At 38.2% G+C, this 18417-nt stretch overlaps 1 protein-coding gene across 1 annotated transcript in view; it reads right to left on the reverse strand.

Annotated features, from left to right (window-relative positions):
- Positions 1-261: 261 nt before the first annotated feature.
- Positions 262-18417, reverse strand: part of celf3a (cugbp, Elav-like family member 3a) — a 36306-nt gene continuing 18150 nt past the window's right edge. Inside the window, exons 6-16 of the mRNA XM_077195216.1 lie at positions 13462-13510; positions 12573-12698; positions 9677-9756; positions 9322-9465; positions 7196-7340; positions 6971-7111; positions 5697-5756; positions 4951-5055; positions 4533-4676; positions 2854-2990; positions 262-1412 (exon numbers count right to left, since the gene is read on the reverse strand). Coding sequence (XP_077051331.1) covers positions 2863-2990; positions 4533-4676; positions 4951-5055; positions 5697-5756; positions 6971-7111; positions 7196-7340; positions 9322-9465; positions 9677-9756; positions 12573-12698; positions 13462-13510 — 1122 coding nt within the window. The 3' untranslated portion in view covers positions 262-1412; positions 2854-2862. The remainder of the gene's footprint in view (positions 1413-2853; positions 2991-4532; positions 4677-4950; positions 5056-5696; positions 5757-6970; positions 7112-7195; positions 7341-9321; positions 9466-9676; positions 9757-12572; positions 12699-13461; positions 13511-18417) is intronic.

Below are 18417 nucleotides of genomic sequence, written 5' to 3' on the forward strand. Positions count from 1 at the left end.
TTACAGTTGTTGAGAATAGCAGGATTGAATAGTAGAGTCTATTCAAATAATTTGTGAGGAATTAAAGTTCATACAGCCACTATAAATATGCAGTAATGTTGATACACAGCCTTTTCTAAAGCCAATGATATGAAGACTTTAGCATGTACATAAGGAGTGAAAATATGTTCTGCTGCAAGTTGGTAACAATATATATTTTAAAGATCACAAAATATCACAAATATTTATTCCGGTAATGACACACAGACACAAACAAAAAAATATTGTTTAAAATTTTATTCAAATTTTTTTTTGTAATCGACAGGTTGTGAAACAACAGTTGAAGAAAATAAATATAATAATAATAATAATAATAATGATTGTTCATTAATGGTAAATCTGTAAATAAAATGTCTAAAAATACATGGATTCATCGGAACATATTTGCCAATGATCCTCTATCTTCATAAATAATTTAAAAAATGCCCTCCAAGAAATTGATAAATTAATTGCAGAAAGGATAGAAATCATTTTCTGTAAATAATAATAATAATAATAATAATATCCCAAATGTTTAAATCTTGACCTTATTTTAAAAGCATGATATATACAATGAAATACATTTTTAACGTTCGTGAATCTTCTCGAATCATCCACAATTTTTTCCCCATAAAAAGAAAGAAAAAACTAACAAAACAAAACAAAAAAAACCTCTAACTACAGCCTCTCTGTGATAAACTATATTCAGTTATTGTAGGGAGGATTGCAATGTAGGACCAGCATCCTACACCACAGGTCATTTGTTTCTGTAAGAATTAAAGATGAAGAACTATGTATAACTGGACTCAGATTAGAGACCAAGAGCAAATCCTTCCAAACTCCCAAAACTTCTCTAGCTACCGTACCACCCATGATTCTTTGCTCTGAGCGCTGACCCAGCCCCACCCTCCCAACTGTTTCCATATGTCTACACATGGTCCCCTGGAATTTCTATATACAAATTTTAGATTGCTGCAGAAAGACTTTAATAGTCCATCGTTCCTTTGAACCAAGAAATGAAACTATGTACTGACATATTAGCGTTGGTCCCATTTGTGTATGTGTGTGTGTGTGTGTGCGCGCGCGCAAGGCGTAAATGTGTGGGTCGAGGGCAGAAAGGTCACGACCCACAAGCACACGGCACAACAGCTTGTGAAGCAGAAGAGTGAGTGGCGTTGCGTTGCTGATTGGTCCTATATCGTATACTGTTAAGGTAGTAAATCATTCTATTTAACCTGCACCTCCTGCGATAAGTCTGTCTTTATTATTATTATTAAATGTATATTTTTGTTTAAATAATCTCGGTAGGTCTTATACTGTAGTTTCGCGAAAGTTGTTGGTCCCGTAATTTGCAGCAGAGGAAAAGTGACTCCGTTAGTCCTCTCCTTTCTTCCCTGTTAGAGAGAGAGAAAATGAAAACAGCAGTTAGGAGCAAGTCACATCAATCCGCGAAAAAACTCCCCAAAAAAACACTCCTACTTGTTTCACAAAGTTAGCATTTGGGAAGGTTATCTAATGCTTACCATTCTATACTTCCATGCAACCTATGTTGTGAGTCAGTGAATGGTTTTTTGTTGTTGTTGTTTTTTAATGCAAGTGTGTGTTTTTCTGTGTTAGTGTTTAAAGTGGGGAAACATTTCTGGCAGGCAAACAAATTTCCAACATGCACCATAGGAATTCTGGGCTGTATCGTTTTTTCAGATGGTGACTTAACTGCGTCTTTTTGAGTGCTCAAACCAATGATCGAATGTAGTTTGACTGTAAAATAACCCAGAATTCCTACAGAGGAATGCTGTTCTTTGGTCAGCACAATGCGTCACTTTTTTCACCAAAACAACCACAAAGTGTCACCTCAAACCTCAGCGTGAGAGGTTTGAGAGGTAGAATGAATGAAGTTCCCTACCTCTTGCTCTCTCGCTCTCACGCACGAATCGTTCGCATCACTCACGCAAGCACGTACACAAGCTCACTCGTTGGCACGAAACAGCATACCCACTAGCACAAACTCTCTTGGAATCAAATACAACCACACTGAGACCCCCCACCCCCCACCCCACATTCACAGTAACTATAACACCACCATACTACATATGGGAGTATTTTGTAGAAGAAGTAGAGTCATGACCAAACAAAACACAGAGGAGACTGATCAAAAACAAAATCCACCCAAAAGTAGCACATTGAGCTGCTTGATTAGAGTTCAATAGGATCAATTTAGTTGGAGTAACTCCATTAGCTACGAGTTACGTTGAGAGTAAATCACAGATGTAGTGTCAGTTATTGATCAGTATTTATAAAACAAAAAGAGAGTCACAACGCACCAAACACAGTCCATAGTCACCACGGTAACCCGCCATGCACTCTCAGCATGGAGGATACATGACAAAGGGCCAAAAAACAAAACTGCTAATGGCAACCATCACAGGCAGGAATATCGCCACAGCAACCAACACAGGCCAATCAACTTACAAACCAACGCTGTGGGAGGAAGGGGGAGCTTTATTGGTTGCTAGGCCACCGTAGCCATAGCGACGTGGTCTCCGCACGAGTTATGATTGGACGGGGCAGCCTTGGTGCGGATGAGGTTGTGTTTGTTTGTTTGATTGTTTTTTGAACAATGACACAGCACAAAAACAATAAATGAAAGTAAAAATTAATTTTTTCCTTTACGACTACGTTTTTTAAGTGTTATTTAGGTTACAATTCTTTTAATAAATGAATCAAAACAGGATATTCTGGCTAGACTTGTTAGTTTAGAACTGGTCACACATTATAAAGCATAACACTGAGAGATTTAGAGAAGAGGCGCTTGTTGTCTTTTCTGGTTTTCCTCACCTGTTCATCTCAGTATGGGCGGTTGGCGTCTTTAGGCCTCTTGAGCTGAACTTTAAGCCTCTTCATGCCGATCTGAAAGCCGTTCATGGCCTGGATGGCAGCCTGAGCGCTCGCCGGGTTGTCGAAGCTTACGAAACCTACGACATGAAGGACGTGACCGGCAAGAAGAAAGAAACAGAAGATGAAAAAGCTGCGGAGGAAGCGCGTCGGTGAATGAGTCACCGATGAGCTGCCTGTCATTCAAACCGTTTCAACGGCAAACTTCTGCCTGCAGCTGTGGAGAGATTTAACAGACAAAGGCCAGATTTCATATACAGGATTAGGCCTTAGTACAATTAAGGCATTTAAGTAGCTTTTATCAACGTGCCTTTGAAAAAAAACATTACTGGTGTGCATCTTGAGACAAAACAATGGCACTGACATATTTTAAGATATATCAGTACAAGTTGCTTTCAATTAAAACAGCTCAAACGTGCCTTGTCTGTGAAACCAGGGGTCAATTAAATAAATAGATTGATAATTAAATATGTCATGTTGCAATAAATAAATAAAAGTACAATGAAATGTAAGCATAGGTAAATAAATAAGGCGTGAAACACATATTTAATTTGTTCCACACCCTCAAGACAATAATTGTCACGTTTTTCATTTCAAGGTGTATCTTATGTCGTATTTCAGGGTACTTTTCATGTTACACAAGTTAATACATTTCACATCCAAATTATTTATTTGTTCTCACTTTTCATTATGCTTATTGACTGCAACATTTAATTATTTATTACATTATTTTGCGATAAATTACATTGTCTGCATAATTTTTTTTCATGTATTTCGTATTCCATGAGGTTTTTCATTTCAGGTGGCATTTTTAAAGGTGGAGGAAGGGATTTCTGAGAATCATTGTTGAACACTGTAGACATCTGAAATCAACCCAAACAAACACACACCTCCCTTCATTGCTCCGCCCCAAAAATGCATGAACAAGCAATGCCAGAGCAGATGTCTTTATCATAGCAGAAGTGAGGCAAAATAATGCGAACACGACGAACGAATGACAAGGAAGAACACGTTATGTCATTCAAAATGAACATACACTACATCAGAGTACATAAAAGCTCTAGACAAACAATGATGCTCAAAAATGTCCTGTTACTGTAGCTAACATCACAACAACAGCATATCTTGGTTCTGTGAAACAGCAAAACCAACGTTACTCGCGTATGGAGCAGAAACAACATAACCTCACGTCCGTTTTCAGGCCTTCTTGCTTCAGTCTCTGGAAAGCTTTTCTAATATTAAAACGGATCCTAAAGCTCTTACCCTTCTTTTCACAGTGATATTCCTCTGAGCTTTTCTCTTTTGTAATGTCTCTCAGCCATCTCTCTTTCTACAGTCTTTCTTCAAATCTCCCTCTCTTGCTCACTCTCTCTCCTCCCCCCTCGTGAGTGGACACGCCCTCTACTGCTGATTGGCTACAAGTGTGTCATGGCGCTCGATCCGATCCACTTTCAACAGCGTTTCTCAGAAATCACTTATTGCACCTTTAATATTACATGAAAAAAAGAATTGTATTTCATTGCAACATTCCACGACATTTAATCATTTAATTGAATTTGTTTTGAATTTAATTTAAATCCCTCCACATATTGCATCTAAATCGCTCTTTAGAAATCACTCACCAAAGCATTTGCTCTGATTGGTGGCGCGGTCAACAAACACCTTGGCTGAGATGACGTTGCCGAAGGGCAGAAACATCTGCAGCATCTCCGAGTCGGTGAACTCCTGAGGCAGATGATAAATAAAGATATTGCAGCCTTCTGGTCCTGGAGAGAGTAAGCAGAGAGAAGAAATGAGCCAAAAGGAAAGAGGAAATGCAATACATGAGACCACACAGTTACATGGTTATTTTTTTTTATCATAAAAGGAAGTAATCGTGTTGATTTCTGGAAGAAACATGGTGCTTTTAATCTTTTGGCGGCACAGCATGAGATTAGGAGAACAAAGATCAAGAAATATGTTCGATAATAGACTTGGGAATAATCAAAACAGGATGTCAGTGGTCATAGTACCCAGTGAAACAGGAAATGACATTGTTACCTTCTCGTTGTTGCAGCTGCTGCGGCTGCTGGGGTTGCTGGGCAACTAAGGTGGGCTGATGTGGAAATGGTTGACCGACCAATCCATAAGCAGCAGGATATGTAGCTGTGGGTGGAGTAATGAGGTCAGACATGAGACCAGAGTAAAGTCATCTTTTCAAGTGCCATTCTGCAGTCTGTATTTGTTATTTTGAGCAGATAAGACCTTGAGGTAGACAAACTGCTTGCTATAAAAATAGCCAAGCCTTAAATTAGCAGTCCTTCATTGTATCTCAGTAGCAAAAAGAACCACTGAGAGTGTTGTAAATCTGGATTCATTTAATTTTCTACGAATCAGTTCTTTCGACTATCCACATCTGCAATAATTCATTCTGCAATTCATTTACGTCTTTATCGTTCACGGAAGTCGTTCACATAATTTAAAATATTTTAGTGAAAATTTATTAGGTAGGTAATTACTGCTGTTATGAATATTTATTGTTAGATTGGTGTATATACTGTAAATAAAAACATGCATATGTTATATAATAAAAAAATCTTGTGTTAATTAGTGAAAACATGAAAACAAATTGGAAAACAGTTTTATTTTATCTACATTAGATTGTATTTTACTTCTTGCTTTTGATTTTGAATTTTTAACTGGTCTAAGCTGGGGTTTTTTCTGAAAAAAGGGAGTATTGCTGTATATTTCACATTCTTCACTGCTGACAAATTTCAGAAGGAGTATTAGGAGTTGAGAAGCCTCACCCGTGTAGTGTTGCATGCCTGTATACGCCTGCTGGAGAGGATCCAATGCAGGGCTCTGAGCTGAAGGATACACAAATATTGAAAACAAACAGAAGAATAGGATGAGACAATTGGTATGACAGAAATATTTATACATACATCAGTAAGAGCGAAGTGTGAAGGTTGAATTAGCAGAACAATAGCAATAGTTCATAAAATATCGCAATCCACACAACATAATAGGAGAAATATCAGAGTGACTCATCTGTGACCAGGACAGCAAGTCTTTATGGTGTATGGAGAGCTATGGTATTCAGGGTAATGTCGGCATACCACCACGTAGGACGAACCACATCTAACAGGAGTAATTGTTCATGCAAGAGGAAGCTGTCTAAAAAGGATGTCCAGGTACTAACTCGGATTGATTCCAAAAAACATTAAACCACAGCTGCCCAACACTCTACAGAATTAAATCTCCTGTTTCCACCAAAACTGTTTGTCGGAAGCTCCAGAGGGTCCAAACTTTGTTTACTCGTGCCAATGCCAAGTGTCAGTTTCATTGGTGCCAACAGTGTAAATCTTGGGCTGTGGACAATGTGAAACATGTATTGTTCTTTAATGAGTCCACCTTAACTGTCTTTCCCACATCCATTGCAGTTACGGTGTGGAGAAACCCCAAAGAGGCATCCGGACTGTTGTGTAAAGCACAGGGGTGGATCAGTGATGGTTTGGGCTGCAATATCACGGAATTCCCCGTGAGTTTGATGGGCACTTTGACAAGGAGTACCGAACCATTCTGGAGGACCATGTGCACCTAATGGTTCAAACATTGTACCCTGAAGAGTGTGCCTTGTATCCACATAATAATGCACCAATACACACAGACTTGTGAGGGAATGTTTTGATGAACATGAAAGTGAAGTTAAACATCTCTCATGGCCTGTTTAGTTACCAGATCTAAATATTTTTAAGCCACTTTGGGGTATTTTGAAGGATGCAAGTCAGAAAACGTTTTCCTCCACCAGCATTATATAGTGACCTGGCCACTCTTCTGGAAGAGGAATGGCTCAAAATCCCTCTGGCCACTGTGCAGAACTTTTATCTGCTGTAGTAGCTGCAAAAGGAGGCCCTACACCATACTTATAAATGATTGTGGTCTATATAAAATACATATGATATAAACATTATATATTGTAAAGCATCACAATAAAATATTCATAAAATACTGAGTATTATTATTATACAATAATACAATATAGCATTATAATTTATATACACTGGAGGAAGGTCCTCACCCTGATATGGGTGGACACCATTGGTGTAGAGGGCTTCAGTGGCAGACTGGCCATTGGGTGGTGCAGAGACTTGTGGGTAACTGTTGACGATTGGAGGCAGAGCAGGCACAGGTGTGGCAATGGTTGGAGGAGTGTTCGTACCTACAGCAGAACAACCGATCATGAATACACAAATTCAATCAAATACAAGAACATTTGGAAACTTGAAAGATGACTTTCATGTACCTGAGGAGGGTGTGATTGAAGCGATGGGTGTGGCTATGATGCTGCTGGGATTGAGAGCAGCCAACTGTTGCATCTGCACCGCGGCAACCGTCGCCACAGGAGACAGATATGCAGACTGAGCCACCAAGGCCTGCTGTTGGACGAGCTGTTTAGGACAACAACAACAACAAAAAAGTGAATCCAGGACTATGACATAGAAAACTTTTAGCAGAGTCCCCTGCAGGGGTTGTACTGGGGTTATTAGGTCAAAGCCATTTAAATTAGAACTTCCTGTGTGTAGAACAAAGTAATTATTGAAGTATTTTTGGTTCCAAACCTAATACAACCTCCAGTTAGCGCTTTAATCCCAATTCAATTCATCCCCATGTGTTTTCTGTCAACTAAACCCTGGTACATACAGTGGCCCAAAAAATATTTAGCACTTAAGCCACATTTTATGATTGAAAGTCATTGCATTAGACAACAAGATTTCAAATAATATAGAATATAGTTTAAAGACAGATACTGTTCAAAAAGTTGTTAGATTTTAAATGCATAAATATACTGACAAAAATATTTGGTTCCTTAATGGACATTAAGCTGTTGGTATGAATTTTATTTATGTAAGGCTGGAATACACTACACGTATTTTAAAATATAAACAGATTTTAAAACACTAGGCATCATACACTTGGTTACAGAGAAAAACTGGGTATCATACACTAAAAGACTACCAAACTTTCAAATTGTTTCAAACACGACAAACTCACAAAGAAACATGCATAGATATATAAATATAGATGCCTCGTTAGTGGCTGTTTCTATGGGCCGCCATAGGTTAGACGTCTGCCATATTGGAACGGTCAAAACACCGGTCCGTGAATATTCGAGAGCAAGTTGACTGTGCGTCTGCAACCGTAGTTAGACACATGTGTGAACATCTATATTTGCAATAGACTTCAGCAGATCATTTTGCTAAACTAACACAATACAAAAAGACAAAGCTTCAGCTAACACAACATTAAAAAGATACCATAGTATAAAAACCTGTAATATTGAGTTAATACATATGAACACATACCAACACATTCTCACCTGTGAACGTTTTTTCTACAGGAATTTAAATCACGGTGGTTTCACAACCAGAAGCTGCGCAATATACTGAGTTTAATTTGTTACGCTTGTTCTGTTAATTTACTTTTGTTTTGTTATCGTAGTTTTGCAACACTGGTAGATAGAGGGCAGCTTCGGTTTCAGAAGCAACGTCAGAGCCAGGAGTTCATGCGACAAATCTTTATTAACCGACAGCACCGTTTATATCTGGGTGGAGAACAGTGACTAGATCTAAAACACTCATATCTCAGTCACTGTAAGTTATCAAAACCACACGTGAAATCCCGTAACACACGTTTGTGCAGCGCAGAGTGGCTCTCTCGCACTGTATGACGTGACGGACAACTAATTGTCTGATACGGTTCACACACACCGCGTGTTTTCAGAGAATGCGGGAGTCCTGAATATTTACAGGTGTGAGTTGGGTTATACAATGCAGTTGTCACTCCCGTAAATAGCTGCACTGTGTGTGAACCTGTGTTAAGGACTCAAATACAGGGCTGACAACAGTATTCTGCTGCTGTGTTATCGTGGCCACTACGATATGTGTTCTAAAATCGCTTCAAAACATCAAGCTCATTTTACTATCCTCCGGGTGGATGGAATCATAGTCTGAAGCTTAAAAATCAGAGTTTGTGCCCACTATGCATTTTATGTGAAATCTGTCAACTCCGACTGCCCAAAATCTGCAGACTGGCGCAGACTTTCGGCAACTATTGTCGGCTCATCTAGATGTAAATCAGGGCAAAATTCGGAGAAAAAGTCATGTAGTGTATTCCAGCCGTAATATGCACTACTATTCAAAAGTTTGGGTAAGTTCGGTAAGTTTTGTTCGATAAGTCTCTTATGCTCACCAAGGCTACATTTACTTGATCTAATATTAAGTTTTGATATATTATAAAATATATTTTATTCAAGTGATGGCAAAGCTGAATTTTTAGCAGCCATTACTCCAGTCTTCAGTGTCACATGATCCTTCAGTAATCATTCTAATATGGTGATTTGCTCACTCAAGAGATGATGTTAGTGCTTACTGCCTGTGTGTATGCGTTGTAGGCGCCCAGGTGTAGGCTCATGGGACTAATGACACCCAGCTGAGAGGCCACTTGTTGCATACGCCTGATTCCCCTCTCCTTCTCTGTGTCTGCAAACTTTACCACCAGACTAGAAGATGCACCCTGAGGGGATGAAGAAAATTCTCATTCTCACAAACAACATCAAATAAAAAGAAACTAAGAAGTCCTGAGGTGAAATATGCAGTGGGTGATGTTAAAACAAAACACAAAGACTCTGTAGTGAGTTTATGAACAATGGAATACTGTGTTGTGTTATGCTTGTAGGTGTGATAGTGGGAGGAATCCTGAATGTGACTGTGAACGAAACACTAACCGGGAGAGTGCGGCTGCCGTGTAGAGCGCTAATGGCCGCCTGTGCTTCTGCATTACTCTGATATTTTACAAATGCACAACCTGCAACACACAACACATCATTAGACAAAACCGACAAATACATTAGGGTGACATTTTATAAGTCATCAAGTGGGAGTATTTTAACATTCATTCAAACAAATGAAATAGAAATACAATAAGTTGAGATTGATACAAATGCCCACATTATTTCCCAAAGCCTACATCTGTACATATGGAAGAGCATAAGTGAATCTGTTAATGATTTACAACAGCAGGTGCATCTGTTCCATTCACACTCACACATAATTACCCAGAGCACACACATCCATCACTTTATAAATCACAGCCTGTGTCGATTGGACTATCATTAATTAGCCAACATATGTGTGGATGTCCGAACACTCACTGCTCCAAACCTACTACTGTTATATTCGGGATAGGCATTAGGAGTGGCATTTACAGACATTCTAAACTCTATTGGAGTTAGACAACACGAGTCGAGACCCATTCATTGTCATAATCATACTTTAGATCTAATACTGTCACATGGAATCGATGTTGATGGCGTTGAAATTCTGCAGCAGAGCTATGACATCTCAGATCATTATCTAGTCTCCTGTATGCTCCATTTAGCCAAGGCTGCAAGACAAACTCCCTGTTATAAATATGGTAGAATTATCACTTCTACCACTAAACATTGCTTTATAAAAAATCTTCCCGATCTCTACTCTGGTATGCCGAGGATATTCTACTCCTCGGCATACCAGATAGCTTAGAAGAACTCGATGTTGCAACAGAAACTATTGACACTCTTTTTTTTCAGCACTTTAGACATGGTTGCTCCTTTGCACATAAAGAAGCTTAAGGAAAATAGTCTGACTCCATGGTATAACGAGTACACTCGGGCCTTCAAGAAAGCAGCCTGAAAAATGGAGCTCAGTTGGAAGAAAACAAAACTAGAGGTATTTCGCATTTCATGGAAGGAAAGTGTTATTGCATACAGAAAGGCCTTAAAAACAGCTAGATCTGCTTACTTTTTGACTCTCTTAGCAGAGAAAAAACATACCATAGGTATTTATTTGATAAAGTGAACAGAGATTCTAATTACTGGACCAAAAACCTTTGCACGTAATAACATAGAATACTGTCTAACACTTGATGGCTGCTCTGTGTTCAGTTAGGAACCTAGGTGTGATCTTTGATATCAATCTTTTATTTGAAAGTCACATTTCTAGCATCTGTAAAACCAAATTGTTCCATATTAAAAATATATCTAATTTACAACATGTGCTCTCAAATGACAACATGAGCAAGTGCGGAACAATTAGTTCATGCATTTCATGACCTCAAGGCTAGATTATTGTAATGCTCTTCTGGGTGGTTGCCCTGCACTCTAAATAAACAAACTCCAGCTGATTCAAAATGCAGCAACTAGAGTTCTTACTAGAACCAGGAATATGACCATATTAGCCTGGTTCTATCAACAATGCATTGGCTCCCTATTATACATTGCATACATTTTAAAATCTTGCTAATTACTTACAAAGAACTAAATGGTCTAGCTCCTTAGTATTTGAGCGAGCTCTTAACGCATTATAGTTCTTTCCTTCTATTGCGATCTCAAAATTCTGGCCAGTTGATAATACCTAGAATATCAAAATCAACTGCAGGCGGTAGATCCTATTCCTATTTAGCACCCAAACTCTGGAATAGTCTTCCTAGCCTTGTTCGTGTACACTCTGTCAGTTTAAATATAGACTAAAAACACATCTCTTAACCTGGCATACAACTAACACATGATCAATTTCTCAAGTCAAATCAGTTAAATGATTGTTAGGCAGCATAAATTAGGTCTACTGGGAACACTTCCTACAACACCCGATGTACTTGTTACATCGTAAGAAGAATGTCATCTACGCTAATATTAGTCTGTCTGTCTCATCCTTATCCCGAGGTTACCGTAGTCAGCCGGATCCGGTCCATATCCAGATCAGATGGTGGATCTGCAGATACGACCACAACGCAGCCCTGAACGTCAGCAGAGATCCTTTCAACTAGACAATCCCCTGTGAAGGCATGGTCGACATGATAGCCATCGGCACAGATCATCAGCAGAGATCACAAGAACCAGACAGGTCCTCTGCACAGACTCTATGGCCATCTTTGGCTCCATACCAGCGTGATGAATCGATCTTCAAGCAAAAGGAACTGGATGAATATTTGGATGCTACTGATCCCGATCTGAATTCTGAATTGTTGTGATGCAGCCTGAATCATAATCACACCATGTTCGTTCATTGGCCAGAGGAGAACTGCACCCCCGACTGAGGCTGGTTTCTCCCACTGTATTTTTCTCCATTCTGTCACCTGATGGAATTTGGGTTCCTTGCCACTTTCGCCTCTGCCTTGCTTAATTCAACAATATTATTGATCTGACTGTACTGAAGCTGTTGTATGAGAAGTGAAATGAGCTGGACAATGACATTATTTTTTGCAGAACTGCTTTAATTAAATCATTGCTGATCTTTGCAACAGAACTGAATCATCACTGAACTGACTTCAGCTGAACAACAGTCGAAATGCATAATATTCCAGTTATCACTGTAAACCTGCTTTGAAACGATCTGTATTGTATAAAGCGCTATATAAATAAAGGTGACTTGAATTGACTTGTATTACTACAATGCGGGTACAGACGTGTTTTATTTTCTGCAATCTTACTGAAAGAGCCTTCAAGTCGAAGACAACTAATAATTAATAAATAAAATGTTTATAAATATTTGTCAGAATGTAAGCCTTATGAATGATACACCTGGTTAACCCTATTCCTTGCAGGAGAAGGATGAAGTGAATGTATTTGAAAGTGGTTTGCACACCTTTGCTGGCTCCGTCAGGCCCTCTGAGTACTGTGCACTCCTCTATACTCCCAAAAGGCTCAAACATTTTTCTGACATCGGTGTCTGACAGCTGTTTCCCCAACATCCCCACAAACAGCTTCCTGTCTACATACAGAAAGACAGATCATGATAAGTATACATATACCAGACAAGAGGCTGTGTAAGATCATGTATCATTTTAAAGTGGTAATAACCATTAAATGATCTCAGGCAATATTTGTCACTCGATGATAGTGAGGTTCATGTTGCGATAACTTTATGGGCCACTAGAGGGCCCTTGAGGACTTTCATTTGCTGACCAACACAATGGCACTAGCCCAGGTTTTCTTGTGTGTATTAATGCAGGATTAAAATGAAAGAACCATTTGCATTGTAATTTGGATTGTGTTGACGTTTACATCCAATAAGAGATTATTAAATCAGTCTGTATCCACTCATTCCACATCCATTTAATGGGTTTAAAATGTTGAATTCTTTATTTATTAAAACATTTTTTGTGCATCTACTTAGATATACTTTCAAGACAAAACTATCCCCATAAGTGATAGATAGATAGATAGATAGATAGATAGATAGATAGATAGATAGATAGATAGATAGATAGATAGATAGATAGATAGATAGATAGATAGATAGATAGATAGATAGATAGATAGATAGATAGACAGCTTATAAATCATACTAAGTGATTTGTTTATTTTTGAGTTTTCTGTGATGGCTAGGGGTAGAGGATAAAATATTCAGTTTGTACAGTATAAACATCATGTCTATGTAAAATCCCCATAAAACATGAAAACGTGTGTGTGTGTGTGTGTGTGTGTGTGTGTGTGTGTGTGTGTGTGTGTGTGTGTGTGTGTGTGTGTGTTACCTCCTCGGCCTTCACTGTCCGCAGGCTTCACTTGAATGGGGCGGTTCATCTGAAACACAGAGCACATCATCAACTGTACTTCCTAATCAAGCTCTTTCATTTCCTCTTGTGTTTGTGCATGCATTTATTGCAGAACGCTGGCTAAATGTATGTGCGTGATGTAGATCTCAGGACCTGTCCATCTGCCTCAATATTCCAAAATCTCCACACTGGTCCTGCTTATCTCTCCATGTAGCCTTTGTACTTGTTTGCCTCCATTTGAGGCCTAATCGCCATCTCTCAGGTCCACTTTTATCTCTCATCAAGAATCCGTTTCATACTCTTTCTCTCTCCATCACACTTAATCCTGTCCCTCTCTCTATATATTTCTCAAGCACCAGGAAAAGCACACACCCACGCGGGATTGGGGAAGTGATGGGATTAAGCACGCTCGCTGGCTAATCTGGATTACAGACGCACGGCAGATTAAAACGGTGAGAGATTCTGGGCTTGTGAAACAGAAGAGAGAAAGAGGCACCAGGGGAACAAGAGAGGGATGGTGACATGAGAGGAAAAAAACATGAAAACAGAATGAGGGGGAGAGAGAGGAAATTAAAATGGAAAGGGAAAAATATTGTATATATAACCAAATTTAACCAAGGTTAGGTGGAAAAATAAAACTCATTTGATAGTATTAATTTATAGTATTATATGTTTGTGTGCGTGTGTGTGTGTGTGTGTGTATATATACTATATATATATATATATATATATATATATATAGTAAAGACATTTAGATCATGTTACAAAAGATTTCTAATTTAAATGAATACTGATCTTTAGATCTTTTCTATTCGGCTGCTGAAAATTCTGCTTTGCTATCACAGGAGTTAACCACGTTTTATAAAATACTACTGTATATCAATTGGAAAACAGTCATTTCAAATTCTAAGAATATTTCACAATATTACTATTTTCACAACTATTGATCTAATAAATGCAATCATGGTGTGCGTAAGTGACTTTTAAAAACATGAAAAAAAATCTTGCAGACTCCAAACTTTTGAACAGTAGTATAACGTTTAAATAAAATGACAGTTATACGTAGAACCACAATTTGCTACAATACTGAACTGTGAAAGAAATGTGACAACACCTTAGTGGGTTATAAAACTATTGCGTCCATATTATTCTCTAAAAACAACCATTAAATGATTTTTAGGACTAAATTCTATTTTACAGCAAAATGAATGGAAAATATAAATGAGCACGAACAGTAGATAGTATTAGTATTGTAATTCAAATGACATCGCAATTCTACATGGAATTGTTCAATCACTTCAGCCCTAATTTAAATAAATACAATTAGTAAAAGGAGTGGATGAGAGGCAAGGAGAGACGCTCTGAGCTAAATTACCAGAATCAACATAAAAGCATTAATTATGCAGCAGGTGACATTTCGGCCCAATTCAGATTCGCTTGGTTTTATCCGACCAGCCGCGATCGCTCATTTGGGGTCCGTATTGATCAGGCATTTGCTTGCAATCACTCTTTCTCACACACACACACACACACACACACACACACACGCAGAGCCATATAAACCATACATAATGACTTTCACTATTTCACAGCACGACAAAAATATATTACACGACTCGCGGAGAAGGGCGCAAACAGAAGGGCATTTATCAGGATGACTAATGAAGCAGGTCTCATTGATTGCTGCAGTAATGTAAAGCACTGTAAAGATCCCCAACACCCACTATACGTCTGTTCTGGATCAGTTCTTTTTCCTTCCTAGTGTAACTCCCTCTGGTGATTACTAATCTGATCTCAGTGTAAGAGCTTGTTTTGCAGCGCTTAAATCTGATTTGCCCAAATTGCTTTGTTTATCTTCAGAAAACACTGGCATACAGGGGAAAAATAACTTTTGAGGGCGTTTTATCATTGTACTGGAGGCAGCTGCTCCCAATTTAGTTCATGAACAAGGTTCTTTAATCGTTCTTCCATCACTTTCAGCCGAGAACTTTTTTCTTGAATCCCCCCAAATTCAAATCATTATTCGCAGAGCATCTGCTTAAATTAATAAGTTCACGTACATTCACAAACGAGGAGCCATGTTGCTTGAGCAGCAAAATCAGCATATTACAATGATTTCTGAAGGATCATGAGACTGGAGTAATGATGCTGAAAAGTCAGCTTTGGCATCACAGGAATAAATTACATTTAAAATATATTCAAGTAGAAAATGGTTATTTTAAAATGATAATATTTTACGTTATTACTGTATTTATGATCAAATAATTGCAGCCTTGGTGAGCATAAGCTCCCAATCGCTGATTGCAAGCTTATTTTGAAAACAAACCAAAAAACATTCTTTTGAACGGTAGCGTGTAAGAGCGGAAATGAGATTTGAAAACTGCAGTGGATTTTATGCGCCAGAGAAACAAGCATGCAGCCATCTTTAGAATTTTGTGTTTGAACTTGCGTTTTTGCATTAGCTCCGTCTATGGCATCGCTGTCGGAAAAGAAATTAGCTGGTGAAGTGGATTTACTTATAGAGCTAATGAAAGTTATCATGAGCATTGTAATGTTTGAAGCGGAATGTCACTAGGCCGGGGAGATTTTAAAACGAGCGGTTCATTCATAAATCCGTAAGATCTTACCTTTATGAGTGGAAATACACGGGCGGGGCTACATAAAGTCTATAGCGATAGAGCAAATAGCAATTTGAATTTTTCATACAAAACTATTGTATGGCTTCAGAAGACTTGGAATACAGCAAACAAGTAGCATGAATCACTTTTATCATTTTTTGAGCTGTACTCTTTCACTTTCATTGCACTGTAAAATATTCACCAGGATATTCTGCGAAACATGACGGTAAGTAATAGATGACAGAATTTAAAAAACTGTTCCTTTGAAAGTTTAGATCAATGTATTGATCAATCAAAAGAGGAAAAGTGAAGACCTCCTGGGTTCTTTGGAGAGGTTTTCATAGGTCCTCTTATGACGTTAGGCTGTAAACCCATTTTTATGGGTTTATTTTCAAGAGTGTATAACACACGTCAGGTTGCTGGCCAACTGTTGACTGCATGAGCACTTTGAAATGGTCAGCAAAATGGATTAGGTTAATGACTGTGCCATTTTGGATTCATTTTCGGAAAGGAGCCAACTCACATCAAGGTTGTGGCAAAAGAACAGCTCACTCATTTAACATGTACAGTATGAATCAACAGGAAGATGGCATATCAAACCAAAACATTACTGAAACGCATCATTTCTGTACAGGCTACAGATGCGCTGTGATATACGAGAAAATCCTTTATGAGCTTTATTCACGTCTTTCCTTGCACTGTGATGAGTCACTGAGCTTCAAGGATTACAGAAAGGAGAAGCAGAGACAGTGGAAGAGAACAAAAAAGAAAAGGGCGAGGAGAAAGGGTACAAAAGGACAAGAGAGACGGGAAGAGACGAGAAATAGTGGGAGAGAGAGAGAGAGAGAGGGAGAGAGAGAGAGAGAGAGAGAGAGAGTGTCGTGGCACTGCCACTTTAGGTCGGCACGGCAACCAACCCTCTGTCACCATGACAACGGCGAGACGAGCTACCCAGCAGGTAAACAAGGTTGCCCCGGACGACGAGGGGAGGGGAAGGTAGTGATGGGGGAAAAAAGAACAAGAGAGACAGGGGAAAAAAATAGGGTGATGGAGGGATCAAAATGGATGAAAAGTGAGTCTTTGTGAATTTATTTATGAGAAAGGAAAATAGAGAGACAGAGATAGACAGATAAAAGTAGCAGGTGTAACTGCTATGGTTGCCAAAGCAACAGAGGCAGTGAAGACTCTCCATCATCGAGCAGAAAGAAACCTGTTGGCTTCCACAAACGCTGCTCGACAAAGAAAACTACTATAACCACGCTAATAATTACAGATAATTAACATTCTACAGTTGTTTTTACATTCATTAAATCTACTCTGCTATATACAATACCTTTCAAATGTTTAGGGCCAGTTTTTAATATTTTTAAAAACAGTTAAATATTTAAATGTAAAAATAAAAACAGTAATATTGTGAAATATTACTGCAATTTCAAGTTTTCTATTGTAATAAATATGAAAATGTAATTTATTCCTGTGATGCAAAGATGAATTTATCATATGAATTTAATCATTAATCGAGTCTTCACTGTAACCGTCACATGATCCTTCAGAAATCATTCTGATATGCTGATCTGCTGCTCAAGAAACATAATCAACTTATTATTATCAATGTTGAAAACCGTTGTGATAATCAAGATTTTTGTGGAAACAGTGAACCATTTTTCTTGAGGTTTCTATGATCAATAGAAAGTTCAAAAGAACAACATTTATTTGAAATAAAATGTAACAATGTAAACGTCTTTACTGTGACTTATGATCAATTTATTCTTAGTATTTCATTTTTTATCATTGTAGAATAAAATAATTAATATCTTCAGATAAAAATATATGGTGATGCCACTAAGCATTCATAACAGCCCTTCAGGTTTTAACCCTCCCCCCTTCAAAAAATAACAACAACCTTATGAACAACATAAACCAAAAGTATACAATATTGCGGTAGCACCACTGACATTAAGTGACAATTTATTATAGCAAATCATTCAATATTTGAATAAACTGCAAAATGAAACATTCAAAAACACTAGGAAACCAAGAACCAATAAACATAGGCTATTGTTGTGTACAAACAAATATGCAAATCATACAAAAATCATACACAAATAAATGCAATCCTTCAATATGTGTTGTAACAGGAGAGCACAATTGTCAGCTTACAAAAATTGAAAATACCAAAAAAAAATATTCACGTAATATCCTTCCGTACATGCCATTAAAAGCACAGGCCATAACTCCTGCTTGGTTCATCTGCCAGCATAAAAAACTCAGCACACACACACACTTAATCTGCGCCTTGATCTGAGGCCAGGGATTT

This window comes from Siphateles boraxobius, unplaced genomic scaffold, assembly GCF_051911475.1.
Source record: "Siphateles boraxobius isolate OS27281-9 unplaced genomic scaffold, OSU_SipBor_1 33, whole genome shotgun sequence".
In the NCBI taxonomy this organism is placed as follows: domain Eukaryota; kingdom Metazoa; phylum Chordata; class Actinopteri; order Cypriniformes; family Leuciscidae; genus Siphateles; species Siphateles boraxobius.